Source organism: Gorilla gorilla, chromosome 12 (genome assembly GCF_029281585.2).
Source record: "Gorilla gorilla gorilla isolate KB3781 chromosome 12, NHGRI_mGorGor1-v2.1_pri, whole genome shotgun sequence".
NCBI lineage: Eukaryota > Metazoa > Chordata > Mammalia > Primates > Hominidae > Gorilla > Gorilla gorilla.
In genome coordinates this window covers 36,614,284-36,637,833 of record NC_073236.2, presented here as the reverse complement: position 1 = coordinate 36,637,833, position 23,550 = coordinate 36,614,284, and the positions used below count along the sequence as shown (strand labels likewise).

Here is a 23,550-nt window from a genome sequence, read left to right as displayed (position 1 = left end):
GTTTTGGAAGGTAGTGCAAGAAACCACCCTTCTCACCTGGGGACCTCATTTGATAACCAGCATTGGCTAATCTGAGCTTGATTCCTCCAGACAGGGTTGGTGACAGAGTAACACACTCCAGTCTCTGACCCTCTGTTTCTAGACTCCAGTACTCACTCATTCATGCATTCTTTTTTTCAACAAATATTTAATGTCCTCCTGCCATGCAAGCTCTTTCTTGGCCCCAAAAGATGGGAAGAGCACAGGGGACTGACCCTCAGAGTTTATTGCACAGAGAAGGCAGGTGGTAGCTGGATGCTGGAGGAGTGTAGACAGCCATTTTCTGGCCACCTTGTCTTTGTATGTCACAGCCATTTTCTGAAGGAAATGAACTGAAAGAGACTGTCGTCCTTTTTTAATGACACAGTTCAGATATATTCAAATTCATTTGGGTTAGAATACAAGCTGTGGGGGGTTTTATTGGCATCATGCTAAAAATATATTCCTGTCTCTTGAATTTTTAAAATGTCATTTTATTGTGATATGAACACATAACATGAGATTGACCCTCTTAAATTTTAAAATGTACAATGCAGTATTGTTGTCTATAGGTACAGTGTTATAGAGCAGATCTCTAGAACGTACTCTTCTTAACATAACTGAAACTTTATAAACATTGATGAATAGCCCCCAATTTCCCTCTCCCCCGCCCAGCTCCTCATGACCACCTTTCCGCTCTTCAATTGTATGAATTTGACTATTTTAGATTTCACATAGAAATGTGATCATGTAATACTTGTCCTTCTGTGACTAGCTGATTTCACTTAGCATAATGTCCTCAAGGTTCATTCATGTTGCTGCAAGTATAGAATTCCCTTCCTTTTTAAGGCTGAATAATATTCCATTGTAGGTATACACTGCATTTGCTTTATCCATTTGTTTGTCCAAGCACATTTAGGCTGTTTCTGCATCTTGGCTGTTGTGAATAGTGCCTCAGTGAACAGGGGGTGTTAATATCTCTGAGATTCCGATTTCAGTTATTTTGGATATATACCCACATATGTCTTGAATTCTTAAAGAAAACCAACTTTGCTCACATTGGCATTTCTTTTTGTCTTGCCCTTCCCTTCACAGTCCCTTCTGAGCAAGTGTCATCAACACTGTAACCTCTGTTTCCCTGCCTCTTTCCTCTGCTCCTCAACCATGTGTGTCTTATCCTTGCGTGTCACCCAGTACAAAGCGACCTCTCCTCATTTCCCCTCGTGCAAGACACATCACAGATTCCCACCTGTTTCCTGGAGTTCTTGCTTCCCTTGACTTCTTGGGCCACAGCAATCAGCCACCTACCCATCTGATGAGCAGCCCTGACTTGACACTTCAGCATTCATAATTCCATTTGTCAATGCCACCTCCAGCACAGTTCTCTTTCCTTCTCAGTACTCCATCTACCCAGATACTCAAGCCAGAAACCTCAGCATTATTACAAATATCTTTATATGAACAATCCTGAGAGGCCTAAAAATGATAGTAAAATCACCTCATAATCCTACTACTTTAAAAGTGACATATAAAGGGACTTGCTGTTCTGACCAAGATGGAATAAACACCACCCCATCTCTCCCACTGATACATCATAAAACCCTAAACTGAATGCATAAAGTGAGTATCAGGGGACTCTGAAAGGTAGGTAAGAGGAGCTGGTAGCCTGAGGGGATAGATCAGGACCTGAGTGTTGACTCCATAGCAAGTGTGAGCAGTGAAGTAGCACCTCTGCGCTCTGCCACTGGTGGTGTCAACAACCCCTGCAGGCCAGAGCTCCTGGGACTTTCCTAGCCCAGATCCTACTGCACCACCCCCCACACCAGCCCCTATGGGACAGAGCTTGTTGGACAGCCTTGGCCCTACTCCAAGTGAACACCAGCAACTAAGCAGCAAATTCCTCTTGGCAGCAGCATCCCTGCAGGATGGAGTTCTTTCTATTCTCTCATCCCTATGCCAGGCAAATGCCAACAACAAGCTAAAACTACTTGCCCAGGTGGCAGTGGCAGTGATGTCCCTTGTGAGGCACAACTCTTGATTCTTTCAGTCCTAATCTTTGGTCATCAGTGAAGTGGCCAACCCCTCACCCCTGCTGAAGATGGTAGCAATACCCTCTGCAGGGCAACGGTCCTTTAGCCCTTCCAGCCCTGCTCCAAGTATGCACCAGCCTAGAGCACTCCAAGTGAGTACCTGCCTCTCCCCACAGCAGCTCCTATGGGTCAGAGCTCTTTTGACTCTTTAGACATTACCCCCAGAGAAACCCAGTAATGAAGCTATACCCCCGTATTAGCACAGACAGCAGCAACAGGTATGGTGGTTGGGGGTCCTGCAGGCTCCTTTCCCTTGCCACTCTGTCCTGAGGTGGTCCCAGTCACAAGAAGGTGCTACAGTGCAGAGAGGCTAAACCTTGGCTTTCTAGCCATAGAACCTTGAGGAGTGGAGATTACAGAAAGGAGACATCTGAGTTAGATATCCTTTAAATGTGTGTATGAAGTTCTGGGCTCATCCCTGAGCTGCACATGCGTAAAACTGACCAGAATGAGCACAGCAAAACCTTTTGAGAATTTTAGTAGGACCAAGTCTCAGCATAATATTCAAAATCTGTAGGATATGAACCAAAATTATCCAACATACAAAGAACCAGGAAAGCCTAAAAAATTCTCGAGGAAAAAGGCAATCAACAAATGCCAACCCTGAGAGGATTCAAATGTTGGAATTATTAGACAAAGACTTTAAAGCAACTATTATGCCACATTCTAAGAAGTAAAAATGAGTACTCTTGGAATTAATGGAAAGATAGAAATTCTCTGTAAAAAAAAAATAGAAGCTATAAAGATAGAAATTTTAGAGTTGGAAAAGCTGGAGTGGCTATATATTCATATAACACAAAGAAGACTTCAGAAAAAGGACAATTATTAGTGATAAAATGGAACATTATATAATGATAATTTCAGTAATATTGGTGAATCAAGAATGCATAAGAGTACTAAATGTGTGTGTCCCTAACAACAGAGCTTCAAAATACATGAAGCAAAAACTTGGTAGTACTGAAAGGAAAAATAAATAAATCCATAGTAAGATGTAGAGACTTTAGCGCTCCTCTGTCAGTAGTCAAGAAAAGTAGCAGGTAGAAAATCAGAAAGGATATTTCAATTAGGTCAAGTTGGTTGAACATCATCATCAACCAACTTGACCTAATTGATATTTATAGAACAGCCCACCAGCCACAGCAGAATACATGTTCTTTTCAAGTGCACATGGGACATTCATGAAGATAGACCATATTCTAGGTCACTAAACAGCCCTTATTAAATTCGAAAGAATTGAAATTATTCAAAGCTTGTTCTCTGCCCTTAATGAATTAAATAAGAATTTGATAACATCTGAAAAATATCTGGAAAGAAATATGAAAAAGATCATCAAATATTTGAAATTAAACACTACACCACTATATAATCCATGGATCAAAGAGGATGTCTCAAGGGAAATTAGAACACTGGATTAAAATGAAAATACAACATATCAAAATTTGTGGAATGCAGATAAACAGGTACTTAGGGAAACTCAACATTAAATTATATTAGAAAGAAAAAATGTTTCAAAGCAGTAATTTAAGCTTCCACTTTAAGGAACTAGAAAAAGAAAAGCAAACTAAACTCAAAGCAAGAAGGAAAGAAATAATAAACATAAGAGCAAACATAAATGAAAATATAAAAATAATAGAAAAAAAATTGATGAAACCAAAAGATGGTTCTTCAAAATAGCCAATAAAGTTGATTTAAAAACTGAGGGGAAAAAAGACACAAATTACAAACATTATGGAGTGCCACTACGGACTCCATAGGCATTAAAATGATAATAAGGGAATACTATGAACAATTCTACGCACATAAATTTGACAAATGAGAAGAAAAGGGCCAATTCCTTGAAAGACACAAACTATCAAACTTAAAAAATAGCATGAATGGTCCTGTATCTGTTAAAGTGATCAAATCTGTAGGTAAAAACCTTCCAGAAAACTCCATTTTCACGTGGTTTGACTGGTGATTTCTACCAAGCATTTAAAGAAGAAATAACACCAATTATACAAAATCTCAGCAAAACTAAGGGGAAACACTTCCCAACCCGTTTTATGAGGCCAGCATGATTGTAATACTGGAATTAAAGACAATACAGAAAACTACAGACTCTCTGTATACTATGCTAAATTCAGAGATACTATATTTTCTCATATTTTTTTCTAAAATTTTTATAGTTTTCATTTTACATTTAAGTCCATGACCCCTTTTGAGTTCATTTTGTATATGATGTGAGACTTAGGTCAAGGTTCATACTTTTGCCTATGAATGTTCCTATGCTTCAGGACCATTTGGTTGTGATGTACAATTTAGTATACTATAGTATCTCTGAATTTAGATGCAAAATTTTTTTTTTTAAGACAGAGTCTTGCTCTTTTTGCCCAAGCTGGAGTGCAATGGCTCAATCTTGGCTCACTGCAACCTCCATCTGCCAGGTTCAAGCAATTCTCCTGCCTCAGCCTCCCGAGTAGCTAGGATTACAGGCACCCACCACCACACCTGGCCAATTTTTTGTATTTTTAGTGAAGACAGGGTTTCACCATGTTGGTCAAGCTGGTCTCAAACTCCTGACCTCAGGTGATCCACCCGCCTCAGCCTCCCAAAGTGCTGGGATTACAGGCATGAGCCACTGTGCCTGCCCTAGATGCAAAATTCTTAACAAAATATTATCAAATTGTACATCACAACCAAATGGTCCCGAAGCATAGGAACATTCATAGGCAAAAGTATGAACCTTGACCTAAGTCTTACATCATATACAAAATTAACTCAAAAGGGGTCATGGACTTAAATGTAAAATGAAAACTATAAAACTTTTAGAAAAAAAATGAGAAAATATTTGGGATATAGGGCTAGGCAAAGACATCTTAGACTTGTCATCAAAGCATCCAAAGTGGAAAATTTGATGAATTGGACACTATTAAAATTAATACCTTTTGCTTTGCAAAAGACCTATTTAAGAGCCTGAAAAGACAAACTACAAACTGCAAGAAAAGATAGGCAAACTACATATCCTATAAAGGACCAGTATTTAGAATATATAAAGTATTCTTTAAAGTCAATAGTAAAAAAAAAAAAAAAAAAAGCAAACCAATTAGAAAACGGGCAAAAGACATGAACAGACATTTCACCAGAGAAAGTGTACAGATGGCAAATAAGCACCTGAAAATATGCTTACCATCATTAGCCATTAGGGAAACACAAAACCATAATGAGATACCATTACGTAACTATTAAAATGACCAAAACAAAAAATATTGATAATACCATTGTGCTGGTGAGGATGTGGAGAAAATGCAATTCTCATTAGAGTATTATCTCTATGGCCGATGGGAATGCAAAATGGCACAGTCACTTTGGAAAACAGTTTGGCAATTTCTTATAAAATTAAAAATATGCTTATGACCCAGCAATTCCACTTTAGGTATTTATCCTAGATAAATGGAAATGTACGTTCCCACAAAAGTCATACGTTCATGTCTACAACAGCATTATTCAAAATCACCAAAAACCAGCCAGGTGCGGTGGCTCACGCCTGTAATCCCAGCACTTTGGAAGGCCAAGGTGGGTGGATCACTTGAGTCCAGGAGTTCGAGACCAGCATGGCCAACATGGTGAAACCCCATGTATACTAAAAATAAAAAATTAACTGAGTGCAGTGGTGCACACCTGTAGTCCCAGCAACTTGGGAGGCTGAGGCAGGAGAATCGCTTGAACCCAGGAGGTGGAGGTTGCAGTGAGCAGAGATTGTGCCACTGCACTCCAGCCTGGGTGACAGAGCAACACTGTCTCAAAAGTAAAAATATAAATGACATAATCACCCAAAACTGGAAACAACCCACATGTAACTCAGCTGGTGAATGGGTAAACAAACTGTGGTACATCCATATGATTAAAAACTACTTAGCCATCAAAAGGAATGGACCCTCAATATACACAGTAACCTTAATTGTGCATGCTCAGTGAATAAAGCCAGTCTTTCAAAATTGCAAACTGAATTATTCCATTTCTATGACATTTGGAAGAGGCAAAAATATATGGACAGAGAACAAATAGATCAGTAGTTGCCAGGGGTTGGGAGTAGGAGGAGAGTCTGGTTACATAGGGGAAGGAAGAAGGAATTCTTCGGGGTGTTGATATTCTGTATCCTGTTTGTGACGGTTGTTATAAGAAGCTAAACGTGTTAAAATTCAGAACTGTACAACCAAAGGGTGAATTTCACTATATATCAATGTAAGAATAATTTTCTTTTTTTTTTTTTTTTTTTTTTTTTTTGAGACGGAGTCTCGCTCTGTCACCAGGCTGGAGTGCAGTGGCATGATCTTGGCTCACTGCAGCCTCCGCCTCCCAGATTCAAGCAATTCTCCTGCCTCAGCCTCCCGAGTAGCTGGGACTACAGGCACACCACCATGCCTAGCTAATTTTTTTGTATTTTTAGGAGAGACAGGGTTTCACCATGTTGGCCAGGATGGTCTCTATTTCCTGACCTTGTGATCCGCCCACCTCAGCCTCCCAAAGTGCTGGGATTGCAGGCATGAGCCACCATGCCCGGCCAGAATAATTTTCAAATACAAAAAAAAAGGGATAGTGGCCTCCTGCCCACCCCTTTCTGAACCTCTTTAATCCCACTCCCCAGGGGGAACCGCACCACCAGATTCATCGTGTTTCCCTTGAACACTGCAGTCATAACCACAGCAAGATGGGCATGCATATCTAGGCACATGGATCCTTTTATTTTAATCACAAAAATGCTGTACATCTTGGCTTGCACCTTCACTCCACAGTAAAGCATGGGCATCTTTTTTTTTTTTTTTATCAGAGTGAACTGCCTCGCCTCTTTCTTTTTAAGGGTTGCACTGCATGTGTTCTGTATTTTATTTAACTGTTCCCCTCCTGTGGGGCATTCCACTTGTTTGAGCTTTTCTCCCTCTTGCTGACAGTGCTGCAGTAATCATTCTTGTCCATTTTAATCCCTATGTATTTACACGGTTGTTTCTCTATGATAGATTCCTAAAAGTGGATTTTCAGGTTCTCAGATCATGTGCACTTTTAATAGACAACTTTAAATTACCCTCCATAAATGTCGTGCTGGTTTACACTTCTTCCAGCAGAATAGAGACTATTTCTCCACCCTCTCATCAACACTAAGTGTCGTCAGTGTTTTTTTTCCTCCAGTCTGATGGATGAAAAATGCCAGTCGTGATGTTCACCTTGGTCAGCAAGTTCTGGTCATCCTAATGTGCAGCGTCTTTATCCTCCCACGTCCCCATGCCAGCCTCATCTTTAACCTGACACCTACAGTACCTCCTCCCTCCAACTCTCTTCTTACCCTTTCTTCCCAGGTCGTGGGTGGAACCATGGAGCTTTCCTCTTTAAAAATTCGCATTGCCTTCCCATTATATTTAGAATAAAATTCAAACTCCTAGAGAAGGCATTTAAGGCTTTTTAGATTCTGGCCAAAACAAACATTTCTGCCTCTATAAGTTTGTCTGCCATTTCACTCCCTCCAACATCTCCTGCAGCCCTGCCCCTGATACCAGCTCCCTGGCACTCTGTACACACCCCTGCCCATATTGAGCATACTTCACTCGACCCCTGAACTAGATCCTGAGCCCTTGAGAACTTCCAGGGTTTTTCTTCCTCTGTTGAGCACCCATACGCATGCCCTGGGGTTCCTAGCCTGCAGTGGGTGATCCTTGGACCAGGCTGTGTCTGCATGACCAGGTGCTGGGATGAGGGAGGGAGCAAGGCAGGGGCTGGGTGGTAAGATTGAAGAGTGTGGATCTGTGGGGTTTACTCTGAGGAGCACCTCTTAGGGGCTGTGGGATTCTGAGCAAGTTGAGTCTTGTAAACTCTGAGTCTTAATTTCCTCGTTTATATAATGAGGTTATTTGTAATAACAGCAAATAGGGCAGCAAAGGCATTTTAACTGCAAAATGTGATACAGTTTCATAGAGTACAGTCATACTTTCCTAAACATGTACTAAAATATTCTCATCTCAGCTGCACAGAATGCTGTGTGAGAATGGGATTCTCCTTGTCCCAGTTTTGGTTAAGGCACCAATGCAGAGATGTAAGATACCAGAGAGCACATGTGCAGGATCTGTGGAGTCAACAACCACTCACCACCCCCACCCTCAGAATATACGGACGGTGGGGAGGAATAAAGCTGATTTGCAAAACACTTTCTGTGGAGAGCACACTGCAGTCCTGTGAGCCACCAGCGCAGAGGAAACTTCCCTCATGCAGAGTCTGCAAGGGTGGCTTCCATGGGACTTCTTAGAAGCTGGACAGGTGTGCCCTGCAGTTGGGAGACATGAAGGACTGCTGCTGGACTCAGACCACCTGTGGGCATGGGGCAGACAGGACCACCACATGACCCACCTGTGCTCCCAGAGCCCCACATGAGGAGCCAGCCAAGAGGACAAGGGGACAATGAGAAGCGGTCACAACCAGAGTCCCAGTGGTGGCTGGGAATCCCCCAGTGTCAGTTTCAAGTGTCTGCCAGGCCCAGGCAGGACAAAACCTTGTAAGGCTCCAAAGAGTCCTGCTGATCTCCCTACTCTCCTTCTTCCCCAGCTCTCAGCCCTCGGGAAAGGAGTCCCCGCCCCAACTCAGACACCCTGCATTCAGGAGTCATAGCCTCACTTCGCCCAGAGGCTACACATTTTAATTACTGAATTAAAACTGATTATAACAAAAGTGACCATGGTGACTGCTGGGACCTGAGAAGGACTGAGAAGGTGCTGGAAGTCTTACAGTCTACCTGGGATGGGGGACCGTGGGAGACCAGGATCGGGCAGTGCTTTTCTGTCTCTAGAACCTGCAGATGCAGTGCTCTGGTTCCTGCACAGGTGCAGCCCACCTCCCAGGGGCAGATGAGCAGCGCCGCCCATCCCCTGCAGCTGCACTGGTGCCATTTCAGAGGGCTGGCTTCAGTACTTTCTCCACGGCAGCCATTAACCTTATGTGGGGGACGCTGAGACCCTCTGTGCACTCACCCCAGGGCTCAGGAGAGAAGTAGGTTTGAAGAAGAGAAGACAGTATCTTTACGACAAGTAGGAAGTGTCCCAGGCCCCTCTGAGCAGGGCCAAGGGTATGGCAGGAGGTGAGGTCTGAGGTGGCAACAGTGTGGACCCATAGCATGGGCAGCCCTGGGGGTAGATGTCCTGGGGACCAGGGGCACTGGCTGGTTAAAAGAAGCATCTACCAGAGCCTAGGGGCAGGGGGCAGATGTCAGCCCAGTTCTCAAGAACTGGGTCATCTGGTCAGCTGGGCACTGTTGTCCCCAGAAAGGGGACAACATACTGTGAGCTCTCTCTTCAGGGTTTCTTTGGGCAGAAGCTCAGAGCAGCATCAAGATCAGTGGTTGGCAACGCTGGCTGCAACTTGCGGTCACCTGGGAGTCCACACCCACAGATTTGGTGGACCTTCCCAGGATGAATCCCAGACAGTGAGAGTGTTAAAGGCTGCCCAGGTGGTTCTAATGTGTGGCCAGTGTTGAGATACTGGGCTCTAGGACAGCGGCGCTTCTCAAACTTAGGAGTGCTTATGAATCTGCTTAAGGTGATGCTTCCCACCCAGTACGTCTGGAATGATGGCAGCAGTGCTGGTGCGTGGACGACACTTGGAGTGGTGAGGCTCCAGGTCTGCGCTCTCTAACACAGAGCCAGTAGCTGCATGTGGCTGTTTAAATGTAAATGTAAGCGAAATTAAAATGCAGTTCCTCAGTCACAGCAGCCACATTTCAAGAGCTCAGGAGCCATGTATGACTGGTTGACAGCACAGAGGGCATTTCCATCATTATACAAAGTTTTACTGGGCAGCACTGTTTCAGGGCTGTCACTAGCAAATAGCATCTTGCTGAGACCCTGTAAGGGTTGTGCTCTTCCCAAAAATGGCTTGGGTGTCAAGGCACCATAATACTTCACCTTTCTGCCTGTATGCCTGCCTCCCTCTATCAGCTTCTTGAAGTCAGGGTCTGCAGCAGATTTACCCTCTCAGTAAATGGGTAAATAATAACAACAATAGCTAACATATAGTGAGCACTTACTAAGTGCCAAGTATTAACGTTAAATGCTTTACGCGTTAATTTTCAACAATTCTATTTAGTAAATAAGAAAAGAAACTTAGGTTAAAGAACTTGCACAAAGGCATGTAGCTAGTAAACTGTGGAGAAGAGGTGGAGGCCGCATAGACTCACTGCAGCCCACGCTCCGCAGTGTCATGCTGCACTGCAGTTCTCAGCTGGGGCAGGCGTGGGCCCCAGCAGACATTGGCAGTGCCTGGAGACATACTTGATTGACACCGCTGTGGTAGGGTGGGGAAGGGAGGTATACCAGCATCTAGCAGGTAGAGATGCTGAGCATCCTGCAGTGCACAGGACAGCTCCCCACAACAAAGACCTATCCAGCCCAAAATGTCAGCAGTGCCAAGGCTGAGTAACTGTTGTTTGCCACTCAATGAATAAGTTAAAATGGGGAGGAAGTGGTTTTATAGGACAGTCATGAGGTCATACCTCTTAGTAAGAGATGGTATGTGATGTAGTGAATGAAGATTAGAGATCAAGAGGTCTGTGTTCAAATCCCAGCTTTGTTACATATTGGCCAAGTTCACTGGACAAGTCACTTTGTTCCATAAGACTCTGTGGTCCCATATCCAAAATGGGGATTGAAAATATCCTTACGTTGCAAGGAGGGCTGTGAGGGTCATTATGAATATGATACTGCTCTGAAGACAAAGATGGAATAAACCTTAGCTGTGAACATTTCTTTGGTCGGGAGAAACTTCCCTACCTGACTAGTGGTGAGTGAAGGAGGGCCCAGATGTAATAGAGAAAGGGAAATCTGAGCTCCAAGGACAATGGCCGCCCCTGGAATGGATTACTTACTCTTCTGTTGGCCACCCTAGACAGTTCTTGTAGAATTCCAGCAGTTCCTGGAGATCTGAGGTGGGGAGACAAGGAATCTAAGGTGAGGTGTTTGTGTACATTTCAAAGTGTAAGTAGAATAATTTTTCACCTTTTTCTCAATCATGTGCTCTAGCTCAAAGTTATTTTTAAATAACAGTGCCTTTCCCTCCCCATATCCTTGTGAGGTCCCAGTTATATCAGCTGGTTGGGAGCGGAGACCAGCTGTCTCTGTGGAGGTAGACTGGTCATTGCCTCCTGCGGAGAGGCTAGCTTTAATTGCACAGGCAGCGGCAGTTTAGCAAGTGTGCTTTCAGTCCAGCTCCTCCACTGACAACTCTGTGCCGTTGAGCCTGGCCCTGGCTCCCCGGGATCTCCACTATGAGATGTGGAGGTTGGACCAGGCCACCCTGGGATGTCTGCCAGCCTTGGCATGCCAAGTGCTGGGCAGCTGTCCCAGAAGTCAGGAAAAGAGCCTGGTAAGGCATCTGCCCCTTGGGGTGCCCCCAATACACATGGCTGGCCAGATTCCTGGCCTCACTCCACACACCCAAACACATATGTGACTCACGATTGTTTTTTCTTTATGAATGCCTTCTCAAGATGTTACCTGTGAGCAATAGATCCCCAAAGCAGGTATAGTTGGGGCTCTGACAACAACCAAAGCAGACCCCAGGGCCCCGTTTGGGAAAAACTCACATCAGTTTCTACTATGGGGACCTGAGCAAACTCCTGCCCTGGGACAAGGACCAACACTCACCCCACCCCATGATGAGTATACTACCATATGAGGCCCTCGTAAATAAATGCTGCCACTGGGAGACTCTCTGACTCCCTCAGCCTTTTCACTGGGGAAGACGGCCCCTCTGGGCCCTCACTCCCTCGCCTTTTATGATAGAAGCGTGCTACCAGGGCTGTTAAAGCAGCAGTGGCTTTTGTCTTTCTGCCATGTGGAGTTGAAGCTTGTGTGAAAAGAGATATGTGGCCCAGGGGGAGGCGGGTTTCTGAGCATCAGTTGGGAAATTCAAACCACAGAAAGCCTGGCCTGGGAAAGCAGGAGAGCCGGCTGAGGAGCCCTTGGCAGTGCCCCCTGACCTGGGAGTCAGGTAAGGGATGAGGGCAGTTTGGCCCTGGCGGCCCCATGCTGGTGGCTGGGAAAGAAGCTTCCAGAAACAGTGTCCTTCTGTTTGCCCCTAGGCTGCAAAGTGAGTCTGTGTGGAGTCAGATCCTCTGCACTCGCTGAGTTGTGCAATTCCACTTAGAGGAAGTGGAGCAAGAGGAGGGGAGGCTCTGGAGGGTGGAGGAGGAGGGAGATTGTGTGGATGAGGGGAGGCAGTGGTTAGAAAAGGCAAAGGGGGTGAGGCCCTACAGAGGGTGCACTTGAAGCTGTGGGGTAGTGAAGCGGTGGAAAGGGTCTGCTGGTGAGGGCATCCGGGGCACCTTGCTTAATCGCAGTGTGGAAACAGCTCTGGGTGCAAACTTGCCTCATTTCTCTATGTGCACAGGGAGCTAGGCTCTTCTTCCTGGTCACTCTCAAGCACCTAGTGACTCCTGTCTTAGGGGGTTTTTTGTTATTTGTGTGCTTTTACTTCTAATTGAAGAATAATATGCATACAGAGAAGTGCACAGATCCTATGTGTGTAGCTCAGTGCATTTCCAGACTGAATACACCAGACCAAGAAAGAGAATGAGACCAGCACCCCAGAGGCCCTGCCGTGTCCCCTTTCAGCAGGCTCTGGAACTCATTCCTGATTGTGGACCATGGTGACTGTCAGAAGATCCTCTGGTCCTGATGGCTTTTGCAGGAGAGCCTGTCTCCATGCACTGGAGAGAAAGATTCAAAAAATCCTTCCTGTCTAGACTCAGCACCTTCCCCAGGGCCTGGCACCTGGTGGGCACTCACCAGGTCCAGTCCGTTCTCATTGTCTAAGGAAGTTATGCTCTGAGAAGTCACTGCAAGCTAACTTAGCAAGTACTGAGCCACTGCTCCTGGAGGAAATGCAAGGTTAGCTTCCTGTGTGTCTCCTGCCACAGCATCAATAGATCAACACATAACCTCGTTTTAGGTGTAATTCTGTTTAAAGATGCTTTATTTAGTATATATTGTTGACGCATTGACACCGAACACACAGCCAACGGCACTGTAACTCAGGCCTGAATGAAGCTTATCTGAAACACACATTATCTCCATCGGGCACATCACAGCCTCCTTGGCCTTAGGAACATTAGACAGCACATCAGCACTCCACTTGGCAGCCTAACCAGCAGAATCACCAAGAAAACCTAGTGCCCCAAAATGTGGCACTGAGTAGACTACAAAAGAGATACTGTATACGGTGTAAGAGCTAAAACGATAAGGCGGCGCATCACTGCTTGACCTCAGCTGGGAACTTGCACATTGGGAAACTCAGATGTTTTGCTGCCCTGCACATGTTTGCAAATGACCATGCCAACACCATGCGTATTGATTTTGGGATTACAAATGTATTTTAGCAAGTAGGCGAATTCTCAAATATGGAGTCAGCTCACAGCGATGATTGACTCTATTTGTTGAATGAGGAGAGGAAGGAATGGCGGTAAGCTTAATTTGAGGTGGAGCTGGGACACAGCACCGTCTCCTGTCATTAGCAGTGGGGGCCTGCCCTGAAAAGCTCTTGCTCAGTCTCAAAATGCTCAGCACGGTTTTGAGAAGAAGACTTGGTTGAGCATTACCACCCTGAGTTCCACAGTGAGATCACACAGCCTGGCTCTGGGACAGATCTGATGACGAGTGACTGTAGACTTTGCCAGCATGTATTGATCAGGAGCAGCCTGTGAGTCAAGACTGACAACAGATCAATAAATGGCTTTTAAAAAGCAAAACCCCTCAAGTTGTTTATCTAGGAAGCCTGACAAACCCTGCAGCAGTGGTGTGGCCCCATGTGTCCCCAGGGCCTGGGGCCCGCCTCTGCCCCAGAAGTCCTCTTAGTGTCTGTAGACAGGTCCCATTTCCACCAGGTCAACCAGGGCTGTGGCAGTGGACCTGGATGGCAGGCAGAGCAGAGGACCACTGTTCTATTTGTTGAAGCAACGAGGCACAGTGACTGTTCTAGCACAGCTGGCTGTGAGAAATGGCGATGATGCATCCACCTTAGATCCGAAGTCTTAGCAAACTCAGGCCTCTTTTCCACACAGAATGTTGTGAAGACCTGGGAATGAGCTGTTGATGTGCATTTTTAGGATGAGAGCATAATGGAGAAAATTGGAAGTAGCATATGCCAAAGTATGAAGTGTTCACACAGCTCCCTTGGGTTGTTGATTTATGGGAAGCTTTTTTCTCCTTTATACTTTTATGTACTTTCTAAATCTGTACAATATGCTTGTGTACTTCTATGAACAAGAAAGAAATGTTATGAAAAGAAAAAGTTTAAAAATTGCTGCATCAGGCTGGGTGCAGTGGCTCACACCCATAATCCCAGCACTTTGGGAGGCAGAGGTGAGAAGATCATTTGAGACCAGGCTGGGTGACATAGCGAGACCCCATCTCTACAAAAATTAATTTAAAAAAAATTAGCCAGTCATAGCCGGGCGCAGTGGCTCATGCCTGTAATCCCAGCACTTTGGGAGGCTGAGGCGGGTGGATCACGAGGTCAGGAGATTGAGACCATCCTGGCTAACATGGTGAAACCCTGTCTCTACTAAAAAATACAAAAAATTAGCCGAGCATGGTGGTGCATGCCTGTAGTCCCAGCTACTCGGGAGGCTGAGGCAAGGGAATCCCTTGAACCCAGGAGGCGGAGCTTGCAGTGAGCCGAGATTGTGCCACTGCACTCCAGCCTGGGCAACAGAGCGAGACTCCATCTCAAAAAAAAAAAAAAAAAGCCAGGCATGTGGCTCACACCCGTAGTTCCAGCTACTCAGGAGGCTGAAAAAGTTGCTGCTTCAGAAAGGACACCATGTACCAAATTTTTCAGAGGCCTGGAAATCTTGTTGCCTTACCTTAAGGCAGAGCCTGTGCTTTATATCCTCAGCCAAAAGGCAAGCAACCTGGGAATTTACATTGTACGACAACTCATTGCTTCTCGGGAGACTGTGTTTGACAGCCCTCAGCTTCCAGACTTAACAGCTGCATCCCTAGTGTCATACGGGGTGTGGCCCACCATTGGGGTCCCACCCTGGCCCCCTCAACTCGTCATAGCAGAAGTCCTTCTGAAAGAAAAAAACAATACCTTAAGGCTGAATTTTAATAGGCACTAAAAGAACTAACCATCACCTATCAGAAAGTCAAAATGAAGTGATGAGACGAATCTGTCCCACGTAGGCGTAGTTGAACACCTCTAGAAATGGTTTAACATTGAGGATTTTTGAAAGGGTTCGTTTTAGATCTTCCCGAATACAAATAGCTCAGTAATAATGCCAAATGTGGGTCTGAAAACTTTGTCATCCTCTCCTACAGGAGAGTTCTGTGTCAGGGGGTATTTTAAGAGTGATTCCTGGGAATGCAGATGAAAACGGCTCTCATCTCGGGCAGCGTGTCCTGCATCCGGGATGGCCAGGCTCGCCGTAACACACAGCGTGTGCACGGAGGAGAGAGCGCCGCTGTGGATAGCGGGACTGCGGTGCACACTGGTGTGGCTTGGGCCAGGCTCCTCCATGATGCGGCACCAGCAGGGCAGCCCCGGTCAGACCCGCTGGCTCTCACACACTGTGGCAGACGTGACCAGGATGAGGCGCCTGCCCTTACGGGGCTTGCAGGCAGACTGGCACACACAGCATTGAGATGGTCTGCTGGAACCCGTGGACAATGTTCTCAGGGAGCCAAGAGTCAGCCTGGCTGCCTGACCCTGCAAGAGGCTGGGGTGCAACCCAGTGCTTGCTGTGGTTTTCTTATCACAACAGCCACGAGGGCTCGTTGTCATGGCAGAATGGCTCTCTGGTCTCCATCAAGCTCCAGGGTAAGGTTTGACCAAAATTCTCCACCCCTCCTCCAGCAGGAACAATAACAACGCTAGCGACAAGCACATAACAGCAGCAATTGTGGCAGCAACTAACACCACTAAGGGCTTTCCCTGGATTCTCTCACAGAATCTTCACAACCACGCTGGGAAGTGTAGACAGTGGATATTTCACCTGATCTTCACCAACCACACTGAGAGGTATAGACAGTGGATATTTCACCCAGTCTTCACAATCACACCAAGAGGGACAGTGGATATTTCACTTATCTTCAAAACCACACTGAGAGATATAGACAGTGGATATTTCACTTCACAACCACACTGGGAGGCATAGGTCATGGATCATGTCATGGAATCTTCACACCACACTAGCAAGTATAGATAGTGAGTTATGTCAAGAAATCTTCATAACCACAGCAGGAGGTGTAGACAGTGGGTTATCTCATGGAATCGTTACAGTCATACTGGGAGGTGTAGAGACTTCTGTTTCTTCATTTTACACTGAAATCGAGTCTCAGGGAGGTCCTGGAAGTTGCCCAAGAGCACTAGCCTGAGGCCCTAAACTAGCTCTGCAGGCCCCAGGGCCACATCATTAGCAGCTCCGTTGCCCTGGCCCCAGGGAGGAAGCATTCTTCATTAGCACAGCCCATTGAGCCCAACCCCAAGAACGGGAGCCCTCAGAAGTTAGTGCTGGAGCAATGTCCTTTTCAGAACCAATCCTGGACTACAGGGCCATGTTAAGGAGAAGGAGGAATCTGGAGAAGAGCAAGCTTACCACCTGCTCCTTTGAAGGAATCCTATCCTTAAATGACAACATAATATTTTCTCTGATCAAAAGTTGTTTTCCTAGCTTTGTGGCTGTCCCGGCTTCCTGCACCCTCTGCACTGTGCCTTCAGAGGTGTCATGCTGCATCTGCTCTGCAGCAAACCAAACTTGCTACCCTTCCTCCCAGGGCAGCTGCACAGGGAATCAGGCTCTTCCACAATCCGCGAAGGTGGTCACACAGCTACAGACCTGGAATTGCTGGTCCCTGGTCTGTGAGAAATGCTCCTGGGCTGTTTGTTGCAAACTCAGGCACACTTGACAGCTTAAACTCTTTGCCAGTTGGAGAGGAGAAATTGAGATGTCAGAGTCTTTAGCCAAATCCCCGGGAGATTAAGGTTGTCTGTGTATGGAGGCAGGAAGAGGTAAACAAAGGAGTGTTTCCAACTGATTTGTCTGAACTGAGGCCACATCTACATTATCCCGGGATTAATGACATTTTGAACATGTTTAATCTCAAGCTATTTTATGGTGCAGCCTTGAACCTGAATGTTCATGCTTGAGTGGTCACATTGTAAGGTCTTTGGCCTCTGTAGCCTGCCTTACCCTGCACATTGCCAGGGGCTTTAGCCCCTTCTCCTGCCCTCCCCAGGTGGAGTATGGCACAGATCACAGAGCTCCTACGCTGCCAGTGTTGGTGCCAAGCACAGGAGGTAAGCATACAGTTCAGAGAGGCCTCCTAGGCCCCTGCCACAGAGCAGAGTGGCTCATCACACAGCTGCTCTGCCTGTGCTCACTGGGGACAAAGGCACAGCTTCTCTGAGGCTCAGCACTGTGGAAGGTGATGCTCAGCCCATCACCCCTTTCTCAGCTTATCTGCTGAGAGGCTCCAGGTGGAATCTCAGGCATCTGTGAACTACATTAGGGAGCTGGAGTGGGTTCTCTCCCTTTTTCCTGGTGTCTAGACCCCCGTTTGCCATTCCTGCACTCCTCTGCCAATGAGGGTGGCCCTGGACAGTCCCTGTAACAGGGCCTAGAGATTACAAGGGCCCTCTTGCATTCCTGACAAGGAAAAAGGTGAGAAAGAAGAGAATACAGAATAAAAGGAAAGACCAGCAGTTGCAGAGAAAGAGGCAGGAACCAAAAAGGAGAGAAATGGTGGTGTGGTCATAAGCTGGCCCAGTGCTTGGCGATGCTGCTATTGCAGGTTACCTTATCCCACAGCAGCATGGCCTGGCCCAGCCAGGGCACCCACCCACTCCTGTGAGTCTGCATGTGAACACAGACACATGCTTAAAACACACACACAGTACAGCTGGAAACATTCCTACCCCACAGACAGGCAGCAGCAGGTGACCCTTCTGTGTTTGGGATGGAATTCTGCCAGCATGCTCTTGATGTAAGGAAAGGAAAATTTACCTCTTGCCAAGCTCAGCATTTAGAAGTGTATCTGGTACATAGTCTGTGGCGTGTGTTTGTTCGGTAGATAAGAAATGCTTATGACCAAAGGCATACTTCAGTTGGGTAGATGGTCAGCTAGCAAACATGTCTAATACCAAACATAGTGAGGCAAGTGTCTCGAGAGGTTACAGAGGACTTAGGAGAGAGACTGACCAGAACACACTTCATGGAGGAGGTAGTGTCTAGGGACCCCGGTGAACCAGCGGGGAGGATTCTAGAATAAGATATCCAAACCCTTGTCACCTCTCTTGAGCTGTGGCCACAGCCTCCCTCCTAGCTTCCCAGCCTCTCGTCCCTCTACAGTCAGACTGATTCTCCACACAACCTTCAGAGTGAGCCCATGGTTTAAAACCCCCACAGTGTCCCCATTATGGACAGAAAAAGAAAAAAGACAGAAAAGACCCTTCCTTGGGGCTGGTTTACACAACTCCTCCACCTACCCCCAACCCCAGCCTGGAAGATTGTTCTCCAGATCCCAACCCAGAAGGCACCCCTACTCCCACTCACCAGTGTTAGCCCCTGTGTCCGCATAGCCCTTTGTAAATTTTAGCATTTTCCAGTTTCTACCACAGTTACTTGTTTGTGTCTCGTCTCCCCAACTACTCCTTTGAGCTTTTTGAAGGAACAATTTGTTGTTTATTTTCCCACCTCAAATATAAGGTCGTCCTTACTCATAGCAAACACTGAATGAATGGGAAGAAGAAAGAAAGGTGAAACAGGAGAATAGAAATGCTGGGCTCTGGCTAGGAATAGAAAGTAGGGCTGGATTGTACACTAGGAAGTATTAGTAATTTCAGCAATTCTGCCTGTTGGATCAGGAGTAGAAGAGAGAACGCTGGGAGGAAGCGATGATGGCTGAGGGTCAGGAGCAAGCAGGAGTTCCAGGTTAGGAACAAAAGTCAGACAAGGACCTGGAGAAGGGCCTCAGAGGCTGGAGGGATGCCCCAGGAGGACAGGCTCCCCCAGAGAGGATGTGCAGCCACGTCAGAGCTGCAAGGGTGAAGCAGGTTGAGGACCAGGCTTGACCCTGGGATTTGGGGTTGGGTGGTTGGGAGGATGGAAGGAGTGGTGTTAACTCGTGGCTGGTTCAGCAAGTGGCTGATGAGACATAGGCAGAGGCCATTTGAGCTAAGGGTAGAGGAGGAGGGAGAACTGGACCTTCAAGGGACAGTGAGGCTCCGTGGAGACTTCTTTCAAGCTATGGAAGACCCAAGCATTCTGCTAAGCTGCAGGGAAGACGTCAGTGGGAGAGACTGAAGAGTCAGGAAAGGGGTAGGATGAGTCCAAGAGGTGCAGCAGGATTCCCAGGGGGCCAGTCAGGTGGAGGCCCCAGGGAGCAGCCAGAAAAAGGAGTGAGAGCCGTCCCTGGCTGCCAGGGCCAGGGGAGGTCCTGGCTGTGTGAGGCTGAAGGCTCCTCTCACCCCCAGCAAGAGACTGTAGCTTGCAAAGCAGTGGCCACCCCGCTTGCACCTCCTTGTTGACCAGGGCACTAAGGGAAAAGAATTCCAGCCTGAACTGGAAGCAGAAACAAAGGCAAAGTGAGTAATATCCTCTGCACACCAGAGCAAGGGGTGGAATGCATCAGGCCACAGAGAATAATGACATTCACTCCTCCTGGACATCTGCATGTGTTACTGTGAAACAGTGCTGTTGTCACCTGGCTGACTCAAGCACATTGTGTAGAAGGGAACTAAGGAGAGGTGCCAGGTGGTTGGAGATAAGTTTCAGCCTTTGTTTTATCCCGTGGCAGGCAAACATCCAGAAGCAGGCTCATGGGGAACCTTGGGTTCTATGCTTTTGATGTACCTGTAAGAAGCCACTTATTGGCCAGGGGAGGTGGCTCACGCCTGTAATTCCAGCACTTTGGGAAGCTGAGGCAGGCGGATTGTTTGAGCTCAGGAGTTCGAGACCAGCCTGGGCAACATGGCAAGACCCCATCTCTACAAAAAATTCACTGGGCGTGATGGTGCATGACTGTAATCCCAGCTGCTCAGGAGACCAAGGTGGGAGGATCACTTGAGCCTGGTAGGCGAGGTTGCAGTGAGCCTTGATCGCACCACTGTACTTCAGCCTGGTGTCAGAGTGAGACCCTGTCTCAAAAAAAAAAAAGAAAAGAAAAGCCACTTATTTAATCCACAGATTTCTTTTTTCTATTGATGAAGGTAATAAATTCTTATCGTAGAAAATATGAAAATACAGAAGAGTTGAAATGTAAGAGGAGGGGAATGACCCACAATTTCACCACCCAAAGACAAGCACAGTAAATATGGACGGAGATTCAACAAAACATATGGTGTCTTTTTTTTTTTTTTTTTTTTGAGACAGAGTGTCACTCTTGTCCAGGCTGGAGTGCAATGGCGTGATCTCAGCTCACTGCTACCTCCACCTCCCAAGTTCAAGCGATTGTCCTGCCACAGTCTCCCAAGTAGGTGGGACTACAGGCATGTGCCACCATGCCCGGCTAATTTTTGTATTTTTAGTAGAGACGGGGTTTTTCCATGTTGACCAAGTTGGTCTCGAACTCCTGACCTCAGGTGATCCACCCCTTCTTGGCCTTCCAGAGTGCTGGGATTACAGGCATGCGCCACCGCACCCGGCCAACTCTATATGGTTTCAAAGGCACTATTTCTTTTCTCTCTAGAACATTAAGGAAAGCAACTGTGACCAGTTTTTGGTGTCACTGTCTCCAGAAAGGGAAGGTTATGCTCACAGTTTTTAGAAGACAAGAGATTAATAGTGTGTCTACAGCATTTGAGCAGGAATCAGCATTTGGACCAGTACATACTGGTCCAAAATGACAGGATTATATTAAAGAAATTTTATCTATTTGTGTACTTATTTTTATCTCCTTCCAGAAAGGATTCCTAGGAGGAAGTTGGCTTTAAATTACACACCGACCCTATAGAAGCAGTTGCATTTAATTTTGGGGGGCTCAGACTAGAGGAGCATAATCTCTCTGATGCATCTTTAATAAGAAAACAAAGCCCCTAAAGAAAGTAATCCTCTCCCAGACCCCCTGCAACCCTGAACCAAAGCAGTAGTGTTCTCTGTGCGGGAGACACAAAGGGTGAAACCGAAGAGGGAATAGGACTGTTTCTATAATCTTGTGCCTTTACCCAACAGAAAAGAGTCTGCCGCCTGCAGCAACAGGGCCTGGAGCTGATGGGCAGCCTGCGCCACCCTGGATCACCGTCACTCGGCAGAAGCGGAGGGGGACCTTGGACCAGCCACCCAACCAGGAAGACAAGCCTGGGGCACGGACCCTGAAGTCTGAACCAGGAAAGCAAGCCAAGGTGCCCGAGAGAGGCCAGGTGCTTAGAGCAAATACTTCCGTTCTGTGGGTGCAGGAGGGAGCAGCCAGCTGGGACTGGGGCGAGGACCCTGTAAGGACCACATGTCCTGCATGGGCGTCACAGGGACCGTCACCTGTGATGGTTGTGGATGTGTGGTCGAGAGCCAATGAAGCAAAATAAATGACTTGCCAAATCATAACCTCCATGGTGGAGCATTCTGCCTGCCTTTGCATATGCTGAGCTGTTGGGGATGCAGAGAAGCACGTGAATCACTTAGGCAGTGCAGACAGCTCTCTACTCCCTGCCTCCTTGGCAACGCAGCAGCTCAGCATCTAGAAAAATGGAAGGAGGTTAAAATAACTTCGAGTTAGACACACAGCAGTGATGTCAACAGCTCCATCCCAGCTTATCATGCTGTGAGGAGCGAGCCCTGCTCTTTGCTGCTCCACTGGCCACATGCTGGAGCTCCTCATTCCTCACCTGGGGCTGCGGGGCTGGAACTTGTGGTTCCATTTTGTACTCTGAACTGAAGGCAGCTTTCACTAACCCAAACAACTACGCCTAGAATCAGGCCGAGACTCGCAATTTTTGTATCCCCCAGTAGCACCGTGATGAATCTGTGTGTTTCAGCCATGTGGGGAAGAGAGCCTGAGCCTGCATTAGGACCTGCTTCCCCTCGTTTTAACCAGAAGCTCAACTATACCAGACTTGAAGACCCTCATGTAGGCGTGGGGAATTTAGAAAACGAATAGTAACCAGTTTGGGACATCTATAACTATACCAACTGTCATAAAAATCACAAAACAATTTCTAAACAAATCTTGACTTTCAAATGGAATCCCTGCCATCTGGCACTGAGGCCAGGTGTGGGGACAGGAAGGAAGCCATGATGCACGTGTGTGCCAGGATAAGGCCGCATACTGGTCCAAGCGCCAGCATCTGACCACTCGGTGTTAGTGAGCTGACACCAGGGCGCCCTCCCGAGAAAGTGCCAGCAGCGCAGGCATCTTGGACGAGCAGCTTTGCCGCTCCTTCACTTTGGATGTGTTTGCCCCTGTCTGAATCATTGTTAACTTGGCAGCATGTGTCTTATGTCCCAACAGGAGCCTGTGAAGCAAGCTGACTTTGTCCGCAGCAAGTCTTTCCTGATAACCCCTGTGAAGCCCGCTGTGGACCGGAAGCAGGGGGCAAAGCTCAACTTCAAGGAGGGGCTGCAAAGAGGAATCTCATTGTCCCATCAGAATTTGGGTATGAAATCTGCAAACATTACCACATACTTTGAAATCATTTTCCTGGGTCGTTCCTGCAGTTTGAGTTTTGGTTTGGTTTGGTTTTTGCAAATTACTTGCAACATTGAGTTTTCTACACAGCTCTTACGGAGATACAATTTACGTGTCATAAAACTCATCCATTTTAGTGTACAGTTCATTAAGTATAAGGTTGACCCTTGAACAACACGGGTTTGAACTGCACAGGTCTACTTAAATGCTGACTTTTTTTCCAACCAAACCCAGATGGAAAATTACCTGTATCCTATCCTCAGGATGTGAAATCTGAGAAAACAGGGCCGTCTTTTTTTATGTGCGGGTTCCACGGGCTGACTGCAGTACTTGAGTATTCATAGATTTTGGTATATGCAGGTGGGAGAGGTCCTAGAACCAACCCCCTGCATACACCAGGGGACAACTGTATATTGACAGTGAGCATGTATGTATTTACAGAGTTGCACAACTGTGATGAAAATCTAATTTTACAATATTTCCCTCACACTAAAGAGAAACCTCATGCCCATTTACAGTCACTTCCCACTCCCACTCCTAGCTCTAGGCAACCACTAATCTACTCTGTCTCTATAGATTTGCCTTTTTGGGACATTTCTAATGAATAGAATACTAACGTATGTACCCTTTTATATCTGGTGTCTTTCACGGAGCATAGCATCTTCAAGATATGCCTTTGTTGTTGCATGTATCAGTATTTAAAAATTTTTAGGCCGGACGCCATGGCTTACGCGTGTAATCCCAGCACTTTGGGAGGCCGAGTCGGGCAGATCACCTGAGGTCAGGAGTTCGAGACCAGCCTGGCCAACATG

The 23,550-nt window shown here is 46.6% G+C and overlaps 1 protein-coding gene across 4 annotated transcripts in view; it reads left to right on the top strand.

Annotated features, from left to right (window-relative positions):
* CRACDL (CRACD like) overlaps window positions 1–23,550 on the top strand; it is a 145,497-nt gene that overhangs the window by 120,496 nt on the left and 1,451 nt on the right. For all 4 annotated transcript variants that reach the window (XM_031008320.3, XM_031008321.3, XM_055378472.2 and 1 more), the window contains 2 exons: window positions 21,289–21,476; window positions 22,562–22,706. In XM_031008320.3, the coding sequence (XP_030864180.3) occupies window positions 21,289–21,476; window positions 22,562–22,706 (333 nt within the window). The remainder of the gene's footprint in view (window positions 1–21,288; window positions 21,477–22,561; window positions 22,707–23,550) is intronic.